The sequence below is a fragment of the Chelmon rostratus genome, chromosome 23, assembly GCF_017976325.1.
Source record: "Chelmon rostratus isolate fCheRos1 chromosome 23, fCheRos1.pri, whole genome shotgun sequence".
Taxonomy (NCBI): Eukaryota; Metazoa; Chordata; class Actinopteri; order Chaetodontiformes; family Chaetodontidae; genus Chelmon; species Chelmon rostratus.
This window is the reverse complement of record NC_055680.1, coordinates 13,008,536-13,026,058: the sequence shown is the minus strand read 5'-3', so window position 1 is coordinate 13,026,058 and position 17,523 is coordinate 13,008,536. Positions and strand designations below refer to the sequence as shown.

At 43.2% G+C, this 17,523-nt stretch overlaps 1 protein-coding gene across 1 annotated transcript in view; it reads right to left on the bottom strand.

Moving 5' to 3' along the window:
* Positions 1-3,930: 3,930 nt before the first annotated feature.
* poln (polymerase (DNA directed) nu) overlaps positions 3,931-17,523 on the bottom strand; it is a 44,096-nt gene continuing 30,503 nt past the window's right edge. The window contains exons 16-22 of the mRNA XM_041965719.1: positions 15,560-15,642; positions 10,968-11,099; positions 5,991-6,101; positions 5,728-5,806; positions 5,217-5,284; positions 4,705-4,766; positions 3,931-4,023 (exon numbers count right to left, since the gene is read on the bottom strand). Of these exons, the coding sequence (XP_041821653.1) occupies positions 3,931-4,023; positions 4,705-4,766; positions 5,217-5,284; positions 5,728-5,806; positions 5,991-6,101; positions 10,968-11,099; positions 15,560-15,642 (628 nt within the window). The remainder of the gene's footprint in view (positions 4,024-4,704; positions 4,767-5,216; positions 5,285-5,727; positions 5,807-5,990; positions 6,102-10,967; positions 11,100-15,559; positions 15,643-17,523) is intronic.

The following is a 17,523-nucleotide window of genomic DNA, read 5'->3' as shown; positions in this document are numbered from 1 at the left end:
CACTACCACCACTCTGTTACGTCCGATTGAAAATAATCAAATAAAAACATGCTGCAGCTGCCAGAATCGCAACTCTCAACCGTGTTGACTTTTCTTACAAGTAAGATTCAAAGTCTTTTTTTGAATCTGCAAGTTAGTAACTGTAAAGTTGTAAAGTATATTTTACTGTAAATAGCATCTGGGGGTCATTTTTACTCCTTTTGTAACAGAAACTGTGGATTTAAAATATATAAAAATATATTTTAAAGATATTTACAGCACTAATAAAGAGATTCTACAGTAGTGCAGGTGTCTTCATCTGTATTACCTCATGACAATCCCATACTGACTAATGGCTGCCACATTCAGGGGCTACAGTGCACGCCATCTTAGCCTTGGTGTCTCTGTCCCACACTGACGGGTTCAGACACAGCCTTCCTTGTCCTGCCTGTCTGCTTGAACTCTCAAGTCATCAGAGAGAGCCTAAAGCACTGCAACAGCAGCAGTTCTGTTAGCTTATAGCACACAGCTCATAGGCAGCCATGGCTATGAATATCAGTGGCTCTGGAGTAGGGTTGCAATGGTGTGAGATTTTCATGGCATGACAAGCATCTCAGAAAATTTCATGGTATTACACAATTATTGTTATTGTTATCGTTTAATAGTTAACAAGGATGTTTTTTTTTTGCTATATCATAACTTCATAAAAATTCTGGCCTGACAGACATTTGATATAATTTTTTTTTTTCAAATAACACAGTAGAATTCAATATGGTAGATTGGCAAATCATCATGGTACGACAACCGTCAATTTTCATACTATGAAACCGGAATACCACTGCACCCCTACTCCAGACTGAGCTATGTAGCTATAGCAAGCTGCTGCAAAGTAAGGGGCTCTCTCTGCCCTGGAGCCCTGCCATGGCTGTTGTCTGTTGCCAGGAAACCGACCCGCACAAAGCACAGCAGGAGACTGATATGCAGCCACACTGTGGGGAGGCAGGCAGGTCAACCAGCCGGCCATGATAGAGAAATAGAAAGAGGGATTGATAGATGGATGAGATGGATGAGATGGATGGACATGGAGGGGGGTGGGGAATTAAATTGTAACCGAGGGAACTTTGGAAACTGGGGGTTAGGGGACCTGTGGGGAAAGTGGGGGGGGGCTTTGGCTACGGTGAGGAATTTCGCAAAAGAGGCCCTTAGGCATGTAAAGTAGAGCAGTGAGTAAACAGTGCCCAGGGACAGCTGAGTGCAAGAAGTTACAGGAAGAGGAAAAGCAGGTATGGTGTGGGACAAGGTTCTCATGTACAGTAATAAGGTTACACATGGTGTGGTGATTTGGCAGATTTAGCAGGGAGACAGGGCTTAAGATGAAGAGGCATGTCAGAGAGAGACAGCAACAGACGCTGTTGGTACAACTGGTCTGCCCGACCTCAGTGAGACTGCAGTGACAACCCGGTTTTTATTGATGTCTGTTAGCTTTCAGTTCCCTTTCTGCCATTCCTTAGGAAGACTGCTGTATTACCACACCGGGATTACTATTATTATTGTGATTATTAACCCTTTCTTTTATACTGACCACAACTGGAACACTGTATAGATGTAAAGATGGCATTTCCTGCATTATGATTGAAACATGGATGTACATATATTGTATCAATTAAAAATGATGATGCATTAAGCTTTTATATGTCGCAACGGTAAGAAGATTTTTTTTTTACGTGCAGCGGTAGGAATGGCACGTGTCGAGAATAATTAGAGATAAATTTTAGATCTGAAGTGATGTACGTGTGAGCCGTGAGGGTCTACTTACACATCTCACGGTCGCCATGGCAGCTGGGGGAAGCTCATGCCGTTGCCCTTGACAACAGAGGGACCCTCAGGCCTTGGCTCCAACGAATGGCACAGGTCATTAGAGTGAAGGCATCACTCTGTCAAATGAACATAACCTAATTCACATCTTTTACATTTCGTGAAATAGAGGATACCAGGCAGTGTTATAACTCTCCTGCTGCGGACCATTCTAACAGCTGAAATAAACAGTAACAAAGCAGCTGATGGGGGAGCAAAAGTGCAGAGCTAATACGCTGCTAGACTACAAGCAAAAACAGCTTTATTAGTATTTGTTTTACTTCTTTACCTACAATGAACACCACTGCTCCAAAAGTGTAGAGTGCCCTCTCGAATTTGCACATACCAGTCTCACGCTCCCCTCTCAAAGGGGGGGACGGCCGCGCACCCTTAAACCACAGAACAATGAGAGAATAGCGGGGCAGATTTCCATAACACTGTCCATTGCTCTGGCTCTGAACTGCTCATACTGACCTGGTGAGAAAAGCTCCACTCAAATCAGCGCACGGAGAGCACATTCCTGCCAGCGGGTTCAGCAGGCAAAATAAATAAATAAATAAATAAAAAAGAAAGGAAACGAGAGGAATGTAAATACATGACAAGACAGAACTGTTGGCGGATCTGCTGGGTATCCTACATGCCACCTTTGTATCGACTTAAAAAGTGACAGCTTCTATAATTAGCAGCTAACAGGAGGTGACATTTGAAATAGGTAATGGGGGCTAGGCTTTGTTAAAAATGTCACAAAGCCTACAGTTCTGCCCAGACCCATTTTGTAGGCTTAAAGGGTCTTAATTGGAGGACAGTATAAAAGGGGCAAAAAGAGACTCTACGGCTGCCAGAGACACAGAAACTCGGTCAGTGTGTCTGGAAGCCGGCGACTGTGTGTGAGCGTGCAGTCATGGTGGCTGTGTGGATAAAAAGAGCGTGTGTTTCTTAAGGCTGCGCACGCTTGTGTACGAGCATTCGTGGAATGTGTGTGTGCGTGTGACAGAGGCACGACAAGACAAAGGGGAGAGTGGGCGAGAGCCAAGTGAGCAGATAAAAGATGAGCCGGAGAGAGCGAGGCGCTGGATGCGCACGGCTGAGCAAAATTAGATCATCTGCTTTGAATCAGATGAATGCAACCAACAAAAAGGTGAAATTCATTAGAGAAAGAGTCCCTTAAAATATCACGGCCCCGTGGCACTAAAATAACAGAGCATCTGCTAAATACAGCTGACTCTCGCAACTCTCCATTGCCCTGCACTTAAACTCATTGGCAACGAACGTTTGTTGAAATTGATGGATATTATGCTGCTTCAGTTGTTCAGTGCTTCTGTTAATAAGCTGAAAATCCTCTAAAATGTAATGTGCAAATAAGCTCGAAGAAGTAATTAAGGATTAGCGCCTAATGTACACAGAAAACAACCTGCAAGAGGATATGCAAAGGGGTGAAAGAGGTCATTGAGTTTATCAGGTTTGAGCCTGTCACAGATGTTTTTGAGCATGCAGATGCTAATACCAGCTTTATTCAGCAAGAATAAAGCATACAAACAATAAATACAAGGAAGTTTTCTATAGAACACTGTATATTTCAGGTATGCAGTAGCTCAACTGCTACATCTTTTAAAAAACAACCAATTCTCTGAACCAATAAATACCAAAAACTCGCTCAAATGTGGCGCTTCACCTTGGCAATGAGGCAGAGAAAACAGCACTGGTCTTAACAAGAGAGTGTGAAAACTGAGGAGGAGGACAAGGAATCAGGATGGAGAGAGAGAGAGAAAAAAGAACTGGCACAATCCAGTCTGTGGCTCCTGCCGTTGCCCCCGGATACGGATGGAGTGAAAGCAAGAACTGGGAGCTGCAGCTGCCTGGTTTCCATGGCAATGTGGATGCAGGACAAGTGAAGAGAGAGAGAGAGCGACCAAGAGACTCTGAGAGGTAGAAATGGAACAAGAAACTCAGAAGAGGCAGAAAGATGAGAACACACCGAGGGGGAGTGAGAGGGAGCAGGGAAAAATGTCTGGAGCAGTGAAAGAAAAGGTGTGGTGGTGGTAGAGGAGGCGGTGAGAGGGGGGCAGATGGAGAGAGCAAAAAGAAGGGAGGGAGGACTCAAAGAGAAGGAGAGGGAGACAGTGGAGGGATGTTAAGCTCAGACATAGATCCCCAAGACTTGCCACTGGAGACTGCCACCTTCAGGGGGACCTGCGAAACACACACGTACACACACACACACACACACACACACACAAAAAGAAAAGGTAAAGGTGTCAGTGTGTCAGCATACATGTGTAGATGTGGTTCACAGTGACCTACATTGATTTTCACTTTCCTTATTGTTGCCTGACAGAGCAGTTACACAGCTGATGGTGATTTCAAATCATAAATGCTCTTATTTTGGCGGTACAATATTGGGCAGTAATACGTATTTCTGAAGCAAATAAAACGAGATCTCTATCATTTGAATATCTCAAAAAGTACTTTAACTAAATATTTGCCCTGTGGCTTTTCTTGCAGTCAGAAGTCCCCTGAGCAAATATTTGTTTTATTGAAAAAGCTCATTGCTGGGTTGATAGATGAAATATCTGCATAATATCATGCGCTACCCTTAAGAAGTGTGTGTTTCAACAACAACACAAGCATTTAAAAGTAAAAACAGAGACTACAAAATAGGCCACGTGCCTATTTATTACGCCATAGTGCTGTGCTTCCCCTCTGCGTGCTACTGTACAGTTTTTATTATGTACATCTCCGTGTGTCTGGCTCCCATGGCAACAAAACAATCTTGGCATCCATGATTGAACAAAGGTATAAAAACCCTCTGACCATGACAACTGACACTATTATACCGCTGAATGATTTTAATGGTACAATCCATTTACTCACCTTGAGATGAACTCCGAGGTGGTCTTTGTGCTGAAGGGCCTCCATGGTGCTCCTCACCAGAGCTGCACACACATGTAGACATGGATTAATGAGCATACCTTTGACCGTAGCCATAATCTAAATCCTTTAAAGGAGAGGTTACATTAGTCGTTACTCGCATAACACACTGGAATCTCCCACCGGACAGTGGGTGGTCAAGTTGCATTGTGGGTAAGGTCGGCACCAGCTTTTGACAAGGAAGAAGAATGTGTGTAATAAAAGATAAGACATCTCTGGTTCTGCTGCATTGATTTTGATCATTTTTATTAAAAACATCCATCTGACTCCACTGTGAATAACATGAGTGCTAAATGCTAAATCGGTGTATTGTTTTAAATGAATTTACCAGAACAGGCTTTAATGTCCAGAACAAATTTTTTAGTATTTTATACACAGCATTCTTCATTATACAGCAACTTGCTTTTGAAACAAGTGAAATATTTGAACAATGATATTGGATGCACTGAATTTACCTCCGAAGTGTTCCACCTGGGAGTCCTCCACTTCGTACAGGAGCTCATCGTGGAGCTGTGCTATCAGCCTACAGTTACAGACACATTCAGAAATACATGACACACCAACTGCCGCCAGACTAATACTACTAATCAGGCAGCATTCGGCTGATCTTCATTAACATACCACCATGATGGCTTCGACTAAGTCCTCGCATCCTGCTCTCCCATCATACTCATCTAATTCTGGTATGTTTTGGCTCTTGGCTCCAAGTGTGTTTACTCTAGCAGAATGTTTGGCGTGTAACAGCAGCAATCATTTGAGAAAACTCTACAAATTCAGTTGGCTGGTAAAATACTGACTGTTGTTTTTGTGCTTTGGCATGATAGGTTCTCTTCATTAATATAGCACCTGGCTGTGTTTTGCCTGTGTAGATTCAGAAAGGACTAAAATGTGAAGAGTTAGTGTGCACATTGTTATGTTCGCTGTATGAAAGGAGAGAGTGAAGGATACAGTGTAACATGGTTGTACCTGGCAGAGAGCGAGCTGGAGGAGGAGACCAGGTTAAAGATTCTGATCATGGCCATCTTACAGAGGTCAGCGGCAGAGCCTGTACACACACAGACATAAACAAAATCACACACAAACAGTATCTGCTTGAGGAGTGGTTAGCAAGCTAAAATATCATCACCATCACTCCATGATCATCAGAAGTAAAATGATAAGGATCTGATCATACACACCGGCAAACAAGCTGATACTGTTGCACATACCGTAGCTGTCAGTCATCCTACCTTGGACCACAAAGTTGACAGCCTGCCTCTCAGCCTGCATGCGGATGCCCCAATCGGGGGAGCTGATGTTAGGGAGGGTCCGTCGACGACCCATGATGGAGAGCACATAACCTAAGCAAAAGGAAAAACACAAAATATTTACATTTAAATAATTCTGAGAATAATTTATGCTGGGTGCAAGGTAAGAATTAATGTTGCACAAACAGAAGCCAAATATAACATAAAATATCATAACAACATCTTTAGACAATGTTTTTAACCCAAAAATGCTCAAAATTGATGCAGCACAGCCAGAGATATTGCCTTTTCACCTTTTTCATTGTCAAAACCTGGTAGCTGCATTACCTACAAGGCAACTCGACTTCAGACAGTTCAGTCAAAGATTCAGGTGTGTTTTGCTAGCAGCGTCTGATGTAGCCTCGAACAGCTACCCTCGAGCAGAGATGAGGATGGGAGATGGGCTACAGAGGTCTGGCAGGCAGACATCTTTCTACGTCAGCCCTAAGTGACATCACTTGACACAATTATTAATTAATTATCAGACTTCACACAGCTCCCTCTGGAGCCACAAAAAGCTTCGCACAGCTTTTTTTCACCTATGCAGCAGTACTCGCCATATTTGATGTGTAGTGCGACATGTCCCAAAAGGAAGCTGACCATTCAAGTCAAGCAGTTTTGGACAAGACCTTTCTAAAGCTACAGAGGGCCAATTGAAGAGAACAGTTTCATGAAAAGTCATTTGTTGATACAGCATTATGGGTGATTATGGTAACAGCAGGTTTACAATGACACAAGCATACACCCACCCACACACAAGCGTGCAGCGTCCACACACACACACACACACACACACACACAAACCCTGGTGTCCACATGACTCACATACAAAAGCAAAGAGGAACACACTCTCACTCTCAGCGCAGTCACGCAAACATGCATTTGAAGGCAACACAAGAATGTGCAGTGACGTGATACGCGCATTATACACAAACACACATTATCAAATGCAGGTATGCAACACACACACGGCACACATTCTCTCTCTCACACACACACACTCCCTCACACTGTGGACCAGTACATTCCACCAGCTGGACAATGGAGCAGGCTTAACAGCTAAATCCCTCTAGTATCCCTTACTATGAGGAACGCCAACCAGGGCATGAAACCTGAATGACCCTCTTCCCAGAACACACACACAGCCACGCACACAAGCATAAATGCATAGGAAATGAGCGCACAACAGATAGCAACAAAAGCATAAAACCTGCTACTCACTGTGAATTGACCCATGACACATGCATGTGACCTTTTCACCAGGAATGTGACCTTTGTTCTGGGGCCCAATGACAGGGATGTGCGTGTCACACAAATGTTGTTTCCAACTATGGACAGGTATGACCGTGAATCACACTGGAATGTGTGTGTTCTTCACACCCAGTCGGCTGATCAGTGACACAGTGCTGTGGGCCAGTGTTTTTCAAGTTCAGTGTCAGTACATTTGACGGGCAGCAGCAATAGAAACTAGGAACGGGAAACACTTGAATACTATCATTTGTCAGCTTTTGGTGGTATTGTACTGATGATATTGAAATGATATTGAAAAACGTATCGCAAATTTTAACCAAATTTTGAGAAAATCAGCTAAAAAATGCAAATGAAGTCTTGATTCAATCCATTAGAGTTATCAGGAGTCTGCAGTTGCAATATCTGCAAGCGTATGTGCATGAACAGTGTGAAACTGCATCAGAGCCAGGATGTGTTTATGTGTGAGAGGTAGCACCAAAAGGGCGTTTGCACATCTATGCAGATCGAGGCTTCCCTGTGTCTGCTGTGGCCTTCAGAAGACTCGGCTGGTTTTCATCTCTGTGATTCCCCATTGTTATTTTTGAAAAAAGAAAAAAAAGAGGAAGAAAATGACAAAAAAAATCCTCCTTCTCTCCTCATCTTTTCATCTCAGGCAGTCTTTACAAGTGAAGATGCAACATTCGTCCCAAGAGTGTTGGTGAAATGTGCATAAATAAAGGCAGGACAGGCTTACCCAGAGTTATGGCTTTATCTTATTTTTAAATCAAAGACAGCGAGCGTCAAACAGAGTGTGGACCGCTCAGATACTGTATGGCTATTAAGTACTTCATTGTAGTTTATATGATAAAAAACACAAGCACATTTCTGTCCTAATTTTTGTCCCTTTCCTTCTGAGTTGTTACATTTCTGCACTTCTTCCTCCATCACATCCACAGTCTTTTTCCTGCTCTTCTCTCTCTGCAGTTACTCCCACACTGATACTGACCTCACCTTCACTTCGCCTTTTCCAATACATTTCCAACAAATATGACAGTAGCTGAGCCTGCACTGCTCACCTCATCTCTGCTCAGCCTGCCAGCATCCAGCAGCTCCGAACAAAATATCGCTGTATCAGATACCAATCAAGTGTAAACTCAGTGCAGAGTGGACAAGAAGCCCGAACATGTATTAATCTCTGTTCCCTAAGTAAGAGCACCGCAGCCAAAACAGCCAGTGAGACTAGTGTGATACTGTGTCTCCTCCCAGACTGCATGAATTACAGAGGACTATTTTATCGATCAGCTAAATTCATGTTGTGGAACGAGGAGGGGAGAGACGTAAAGAAGAGAGCTATAAAAACAGTGCTGTAGATTGGATAATGTATTTAGGAATATCGAAACGAGAGACAGATAAGAAACAAAGAGAAAGAGTGAGACAGACAAGAGAGAGTGGGACGAGCGGGGCAGATAAATCCCGGCACGCTCTCCGATGGGAGAATCACCATGGTGATGAGCTGAATTAAAGCCGACTGTTTGGCGCAAAACCACTCTGCCCCTGAGAACGAGGAGGCTTCCAAAGTGATCTGCGCATGGCGCTTTGGAGGAATGAGTCCATCACGCAGCTCCGATTAGGAAGCTGACACCGGAGGAGAAAGGGGAAGCGACGAGCGGGGTGTGTCACCGGTGACAGGTCGCTGTGGGTGATGGAGCACCTGTCTGCATGCGCCGGCGGGTCAGTCATTCTGACAAAGGTGTACGCCATCCCGACTGGCATGAAAAACAACGACTACCCTGACCTAATTCTTGATGTTTACTGCAAAACAAGGTTGTTTTACAACACTTGTTATACAAGAAAAAATAACAGAGGACCTAGTTTTCCATGCAGGAGCAGCCTGAGAGAGTAGCTAAATTAGATGTTGGCATTTGTTAGTGCTGACGCAATTGGTTCTTTCTCACAGATTTCTACTAATTTGATTGGGATGTAATTCGTTTATGCCGTAACTCAGCACAGATAAGATAATGTTAAGATGGGATGTTTTAAAGCCAAACACAGGTCTCTGGGTTGCATTAACTAAACATTTTCCCATCATTGACAGAATTCTTTTAACAATGACGGAAAGAAGGCTATCCGTCATTTTGACGGACTAGAAAGCTGAGGGCGATCTACCGTAACGTTAAATAATTCACATGCAGCACTGTCATTAACCACATGTAGACCACCTGTAGTAGACCCCCCAATTGGTGGCATGTGCATATTAATCAGTTATTGTTTAATTTTGTCCAGCTGGCTTCAGCCATCACATTGGTCGGCTATATTGCTACATAGCCTAGCTGCTGCAAAATATAATTGCAGCTGAGTGTTTGACGTTTCTTTAGAAACCTTGGAGTGTGTCTGTGACCACTATGAGTCATAGAGGGCTGCAGTCACACCCCTGGTACAGAAGCCCACGCTGCAGGATTCCCATCCGGTGAAGCAACTGCTTGCAGGGTTGGGAAATCCCACGTTCAGAGAGTCTTACTGTTTTCTGATCACCTTCCTGGGAGTAATTTTCAGCCACTTCAAAACTCTGGCTGAAGCGGTGCTGGTAATTCCTGTCTCCAGTGTAGCAGCAAAGCACAGGTTCAGATTTTAGAATAAAACTATGACAGTCATGAGAAGTCGTCCGAATGACAGTCGCCTCTGCAGCAGCCTCCCTCGATGAGCTTGATTATGCTCAAGCGAGCAAGTCCATGTGGACCAGTAGGAAGGTTTGAGTTCAGGAGTTCAGTTTAATTTCTTGTAAATGGTTTGTTCATATTTTAATTGAATTATCTAATTCTTTGAAATTGCATCATTCATATTTGTCTGTTGAGGCACAATGGCTGCAGTGTTTCAGTGCCGTCCGCTTCGTGTGGTGTTGACATAAAAAGTGACAGTGCAGTGGGTGTCTCTTCCTCTTTTCTCTTCATGTCCTTATAAATGTATTATCTGTGACTTTGTTGGCTATATCTCATTATTGTTCCAAAACTTCAAATCAAAATGACGGGCAGCAGTAGATTATAAGAATTGTATGACCCTGTTGAGATCTCTGGGCCTCACTGTTGAAGGTTGGAGGATGTGTTATGGTGCAGACTGACCTCATCCCTCTGCCTGTCAACACTGGGCTCATGTACTGTGTGCAATGAGGGTTAAAGTGCAGACTTTACACTATTTTGTGTGAGTACGTTTAAGTCTCAGGTGTGCTGTGTTGGCAGTTCAGTCTGAATATAAATAGAGTGTCCCGTATGAACCATCAGCCCCTCACCCACCCTCCATCCATCCACCTCGTCCCCCTCAAGTATTGACCAACAGCAGTTTGTCTCATTCCTGCCAATGTAAGCACATCTTCTTCTTGCTCAGCTAAATACACACAAACACATAAGTGTAGGCATATAAAATTCAAACTACATAGCCAATGTCAAAAGTGCAGGACCTAAACCAGACATGCACACACTTTTTTATTATATTTGTAGTGACATTTTGCTTCTGTGTCTCCTCTCTGTAAATATTAACCCCCAGTTTCCTGCAGTTTAACTGAGATGCTGACCCTAACCTCTAATCCTATAAAGAAACATTTTGCTACTGAATTCTGGAAAGCAGTTCTCATGCAGTATGCGGCACATATGTGGCTTCATATGGGAGAAAAAAAATGGAATTTGAATGTTAACAGACCTTGTTTGTGGCACTGCTGGATGGTTCTCTGGATGAAGACCGGGACTTCTCTGTAGGTCTGGAGGAAGCTGTCCTGGAATCGGCTGGCCTGCTCAGCGCTCACCCCGAGGATCCCTGACAGGCGCTCGCGACCTGCAGGGAACAACAGGATACTAACCAGGCATGCTTACACCAGGGAGAGAAGGATGGCGACACATAACATAATGAGTTATAGTCATGATGGTTAATTGTGGACTAGATTACGTGTGTTAAGTGTTACTAAAGATGGCTGAAAAGCTGGTGACATCTGTCATCGACATCAGTCTGCTAAAGTTTGACATTTTATGAGATACACTTATTTACTTTCTTGCCGAGAGTTAGACTCTAAGAAGTTACTGTGCCTGGCCATGAAATAGTCTGAAACATAACCCTCCACAACGACGTAATGTGTCTTATCAGTTTTTGAGCAGATTAAACAAATGAGATATAACATGTTAATTAGTGAGTTAATGTAGAGGTGCTGGGCGGCAGATTTTGTTACCGTTAGACAGGGTCAGGCTAGCTGTTTCCCCCGGTGCTAAGCTACGCCAGCTGGCTGCTAGTGGTAGCTTCATATTTAGTGGCATCTAGCTTCTAATCTATCTTTCCACAAGAAAGTGACTGAGCACATTTTCCTGTTTTATGAATATTCTGTGATGATTGCGCTGTGAATGACCAGACTGCTGAAAAGCTTAAGATGACTAATTAGGAACGACATGGTAGCCGAATGGTAACAGCGCATGGTCCCAACTCTCACCGGTTCATTTCCAACTTCGAACAATTCCTCTCTGTCTGTATCTTCATTGTCACGATCCAATAAAGGCAAATAAATCAATCAATAAATAAAAGCTGACAAATAAGCAATGAGTGAATTTAAACTGAGCAAAACTACCTGTATCAGGACTGATTGACGAGTGTGGAAAGTGATGGGAGAGGCCAGGGAAAGGGAAGAAAGTTGAAAGGGGGAGAGTGAACAGAGGGCAGACAGGACCAGAGGGTAAAAGAACTGAGGAGAAAAACACAGAGGCAAGCGAAGGGTGAAAGACAAAAGAGGACAAGATAAAAGAGTGAGCAAGGATCAGGGCAAGACTGCAAGGTGTGTGTGTGTGTGTGTGTGTGTGTGTGTGTGTGTGTAAATGGAAGATAAAGCAAAGAACACAGAGGCCCTGTGTGTGTGTGTGTGTGTGCGTTCCCAGGAAGTGTTAACGGTGTACGGCCTGTAGCGGGAGTAGAGAAGGGGGCTACAAAGGTTATGATCAGATCGATGGAGGACTGTAGAGGGTGAGCTAATGGGTGCCGTAGTTATTCTGTGTGTGAGAGTGTGTGTTCGTTTGTGATTTTGAGCTACGAGGTGTGCGTGTTTATGTGTGGTTGGAGATGAGTAATATCATGCCAAACAGCCTGAGAGCTGGTAGGAGGGTCAGAAGGGGGGACAGCAGTGTCTGCAGAGATTAAAAATCACCACCACCAAACAACACACACACACCCTGACGCACACGCACACGCAATTTACTCATCTTTCTTCTTGAAAGTTGATTTGGACAAGATTATCACCCCAGAGGACTGTATTCAAGTGTTTTTGCTGGAAAAAAACAGCACCGCAATAAATGTTTGCACTGTAATTTTAAAAATTAAATACTATGAATACATTTTTTGCATTAAGAGCAATGAAAAAAAAACTTTGGGAAGTCAGCTTCAGAGTAGAAGACATTTGAATTCATGCCACTTGGCACATCTGAAATAAAATACATTAATAGAATAATAATGATTTAAAAATATTATCAATTATATATCAGCACAGTAATGTGTCATGTCCTTTCAGCAACATAGCTGATTATGTGCTTTTGTGTGTGAGTTTGATAGACATATGTTGAATACACTGCGTAGATACTCAGGAGCACTGCGTCCGGATGTGTACCATATGCGTGTGTTCCTGTGTGTATGAAGCCCAGCACTCCTGCTGAATGAGGTCAGTCCAGGGAGTGACCTCTGAACTTCATTACTGACGCTCCCTGCACTTCTCTGCTCGCACCCGTCAGTCTTTTTTGTCCTCTTCTTCCACCGTGCAACCTTCCTGTCTGCCCTCTTTACACTTTTAAAGTTTTTAAAGTCCTCAGTTGACAAAGTGCACGTCTGTTCAATCAGATTGAATGAAGACTTCAGTTAACCTCCACCTTTTCTCACCGCACACTCGATTTTTTCCACGCCAACATCATGGCCTTCTTATTTGTTGACCCATTTGTATACGTATGGATGTATGTGTGCCTGTGCATGAGTACATAGCGCCGCTCTGCCCCTCCTCCCTGGCCTGATTATTCTCTTGCGGAGAGCGCTTCCTTTTAGTATTTGGTATCCACGGCAACGCATCCTTCCATGAAGAGCTGTCTGTCTACGATGATCAGGAGCCCCTTCCATTCCCCTTCTTGTGTCTCTCGCTCAGCCCCACCCGCTCCTCACTGTTCCCCTTTCCCCTACATTGCTCTCTCCTCCTCCACCTCCCCCGTTCTTTTCCGCCTTTAGCCTACATATCCTATATCTCCCTTTTTTTCCCAGCATCTCACTCTGTCTTTTACGTAATTTCTCCATATTTTCTCTGCATTTTTGGCACCGACCTTTTGCTTTGTGAATTGTCCCTGTATGCATTCCATGCCCCCCGACATATCACAAATGAATAGCCTTTACACATTTAACTCATGGGCTGTTACTGTTGAGGTTTATTGAGTTTCCTAGAACTGACTCATTCATTAGTGTGTTTGTGTGCTTATGCTTCTCCCGCTGAGCTGTGACTCCTGCTGAAGTAGAAATAATACAGAGCACGACATTGTCAGCTTGCTAGCGTCAGATTTTGTCGACCTCCTGAATGCACTCTATATACATGCTGGAGCTAAAGGGAGGGACAGCCACTGGCCCAGTTCCCTTCATGCAGATTCTGATGCAAACCATGTGCTTCAGAGCCACTGCTGATTGGTTGATTTAATCAAACATACTTTCAGAAGAACAGTAAATGTCTTGTTTTGATACTATATCGAGTCTGGGTCACAGTTAGGAGTGAACACATGGAACTTATGTACAGGACGAGCGTCTGTAAAGTGCATGATGGATCTGACTAAACCACAAGATTTTAAAAAAGGTGGCGAGACGCCTCAGTTATAAAAGCTGTATGAACCAACAAAACGTTTGGGTACATCAAACTAACAGATATCACAGTGAAGCTTTCCCTGTTTATTACTTACATTAAAACAATGATTTTTTGCATTGCAAATTTTCTGAAATGTTAAAAGTTAATATGCATACTTAATTCGATAATGCACCATCATTATCAAATTTAACATGCGCTGATGTTTTCTAGCCTGAAAGAAGACATGAAAGCAATTATGGAAGCCCAAAATCACAAAATTGACCTGTGCATTAAAAAACAACAGTTTTGCCTGTAGTCTCTTGAGTTGCCACGGTTTCTCAAAGCTTGATAAAACATGAGTGAGTTTTTTTTTTTTTTTTTTTTTTTGGGGGGGGGGGGGGAGTAATTTTCAAAGGTAGCAGATCAGTTTAACCCTGGAGTTTATCCCCCGTGCTGCTCATCACAGTTCATAGTGATAAATTTGATTTATTTTCTAAAAGAATTGAAACTAATGAGTCCTTTGTGCACAGCAGAAGCCATGCAGACAGTTCTGTGTGATTAATTATGTATGATTGATTGTGTTCTGAACCTTTGCTGTAGTCTGGCATAATAGCAGTTCTGACAACAGGCTCTGAAGTTATCGGAGCTGTTATTGTACCAGACCACGGGCCTAATTTGAAGATTAGACCTTTATTGCCAGTCAGAACCTTTTCAGCCCGGTGGCTATTTCACCCCAGACCGTAGCAGAAGCCGGTGTGGTGTGCTGTGTGAGCATATGGGGGAAAAAAAACTGGAACTCTACATAACCACTTAAATAGGCCAGTGGCAATAAAACCTGATGAAGAGTGCAGACTGCCTGTAAAACCTCCCTTCATCACACAGGTGAAAGCACAAATGCACACAGAAAACATGATCACGTTTTGTGTGCAGGCAGATGCCCAAACACATGTCCACTCTCTCACACACACACACATATTTGCCTGCTCTCCCACTGACTTGCATCACTCCTGCCCATGTGTGCACATGTGAGCGTGTGTTCACGAGAGCATGCACATGTGTGTGAATCATAAATGGGTCACCAGTGACACAGACAAGTCTTTTTATGGGCCACAAGGGTGTATTATTACATCCATCTTCTTCGGTCTATTTTTATCTTCTCCGGCCTCTCCACCCTCTACCCACCAACCCTGTGTCCGCCCTGCGGAATCAGGCATGCAAGCAACATGGAAGAAAAAGGAAAAGAAGGCCGGTGGAAATCAATTGGCATTTTTGTGTAAAGATCACCTAAATCTCACATAAAACCAGTTGCTAAATTACTCTTAGACCCACTCTTTTGTCATTTTGAGACAATACAGGTCAATTTTCCAGTTGACTGATGGATATCTATATCACAGTTATAGTCAATCAGTTACTACCACCCACTGCTGTGTGTGTGTGTGTGTGTGTTTGTACTCACCTGCCCCGTACACAACGGAGTAGACAATGCGTTTGGCATGTTCCCGATCCTCAGAAGTCACGTCACTCTCACTCACTCCTTTCCTGAGGTACAAAGATAAACACACTGAGAGAGACAGCATGTGATTCTATGCTACATTCCGACTCCACACCTTAAACTACAGTGTTTTAAAATGTTTTAGAGGTGAAACAAGATGGTGCAGAGGTCAAAAGATTTGTTCAAAAGTCAAACTCTAACCAACTCAGAGAATTAACAGATGGTACAACCCTAAATCAGTGTGTTTTTTAAAGGTAAATATGTAAAATACGTCATTACTTTATAATGTTTTTTGGAATGTTTGAACACTGAATGATGAGTGATGAATGAATTGGAGGCACGACATAGAAATTCAAACAGTTCAAATGATGCAAAACGAAAAAAAGGACTGCAGAAGAATCAGTATAAGAACAAAAAAGAAAAACAAAGAGAGAAATAATGTGAGATATGGAGGTTAAAATGAAGTACAGAGAGACTAAAGAAAAGAACAGAGACAGGGGGAGAGAGACAGAGGCAGGGATGGACAGACAGAGACAGTTATGTAATGTGACTTGTAGACAGCCGTAGTACTGGGGATCAGACAGGGTGGGATGACACGTCTGCAAAGTGGCATTTCTGGAGGCGCTGACGGGGAGCTGCCACTGCTCATCAGTGTTGAGAGAGTCCCACACATACACACACACAGGCACACGCGCACACACACACACATACACACTCATGCACAAAAATTACAAATGTGTCTGGTGAGCTTTAAGACTCAGTGTTTCATAATGTCAGATGTCTTGATGCCTGTAGCCTCAAGATAAGGATTCTTCAATTTGATGTATTTAGACTTCCCTGCATGCACACGCACGCACACGCACACACACAGACACACACACAAACACTGTTAAACTAAGGGTTGAGGTAAATGATGGGTAACCTGATGAGTGACCCAAAGGTGCCCTCAAACGTGCATCTGGCTGAGGAAAATCCAAACTGGATTTTCACTGCCCCCTGCTGGAGGCATTAATCTTGCCTTGCGAGATTTATGTCACATTTGAGAGCGAAAAAAGCTTCTACACTTGTCTTGGGCTACTATAAAATGTCAAATGTTAGGATTTTCCACTAACAACAGGAAAGATGAAGAACAAGCCAGCTACGACCATTGAAGCAGGTTGTTCTCTACTACTTCAAAAGTAGGTTCTACTTTATTACTTCAAAAGTAGGTTCTGTGCCTTATAAAGGAAAATCTAAATATTATTCAAAGTAACAAGGAATTAATTTTGTGGTAGGTAGAAATCTTCTGGTTACAAAGGCCACGAATAAAAAGGTTTTAACATTCTTTACCCTCTGGTCTCTATCTAGAGCTGCTTCCAACCAGAGCAACTGACACATCTGTGGCATCACTGTTGGGAGAATGATGGGACAGGGAGGAAGACAGGAAAAAGTGAGGAGGAAACAGAAATGGTGAAATTAACATGTAGAAGAATGGTGGATAAGTAGGGGAAAATGGGATTAAGAAGAAAGAAACAATTGTTAGAGGAAGGTCAGAGGGGGCAAGAAAAAGAGCTAAACCACTTCAACAAGGAGGCAGCGGGACAATTGCAAGGAAAGAAATAGAAAAGTATAAAAGAGAGAGAAACACAGGGTCCGTTAGAAGAGAGTAAGGCAGAGTTACCCCAGAGGAGCGGCAGTGACATCAGTTCATTTCTTTAAAGGTGAAAGAGAGGTAATGAAAGAGACACAACGTAAAGCCTCAGGAGAGCTGTTAATATGGTCTGTGTGATCAGGTAATCTGTTTAACACCCGGCCCTTTGGCACACACTTGACTGAGATGGATGACAGCAGTAAAGGTAGATCACAGAATCACGCGCACACACACAAGACAAGACACCCCTGTGTGTAAACACTGACACACACTGGCAGCGAGAGAGAAGGAAAAACAC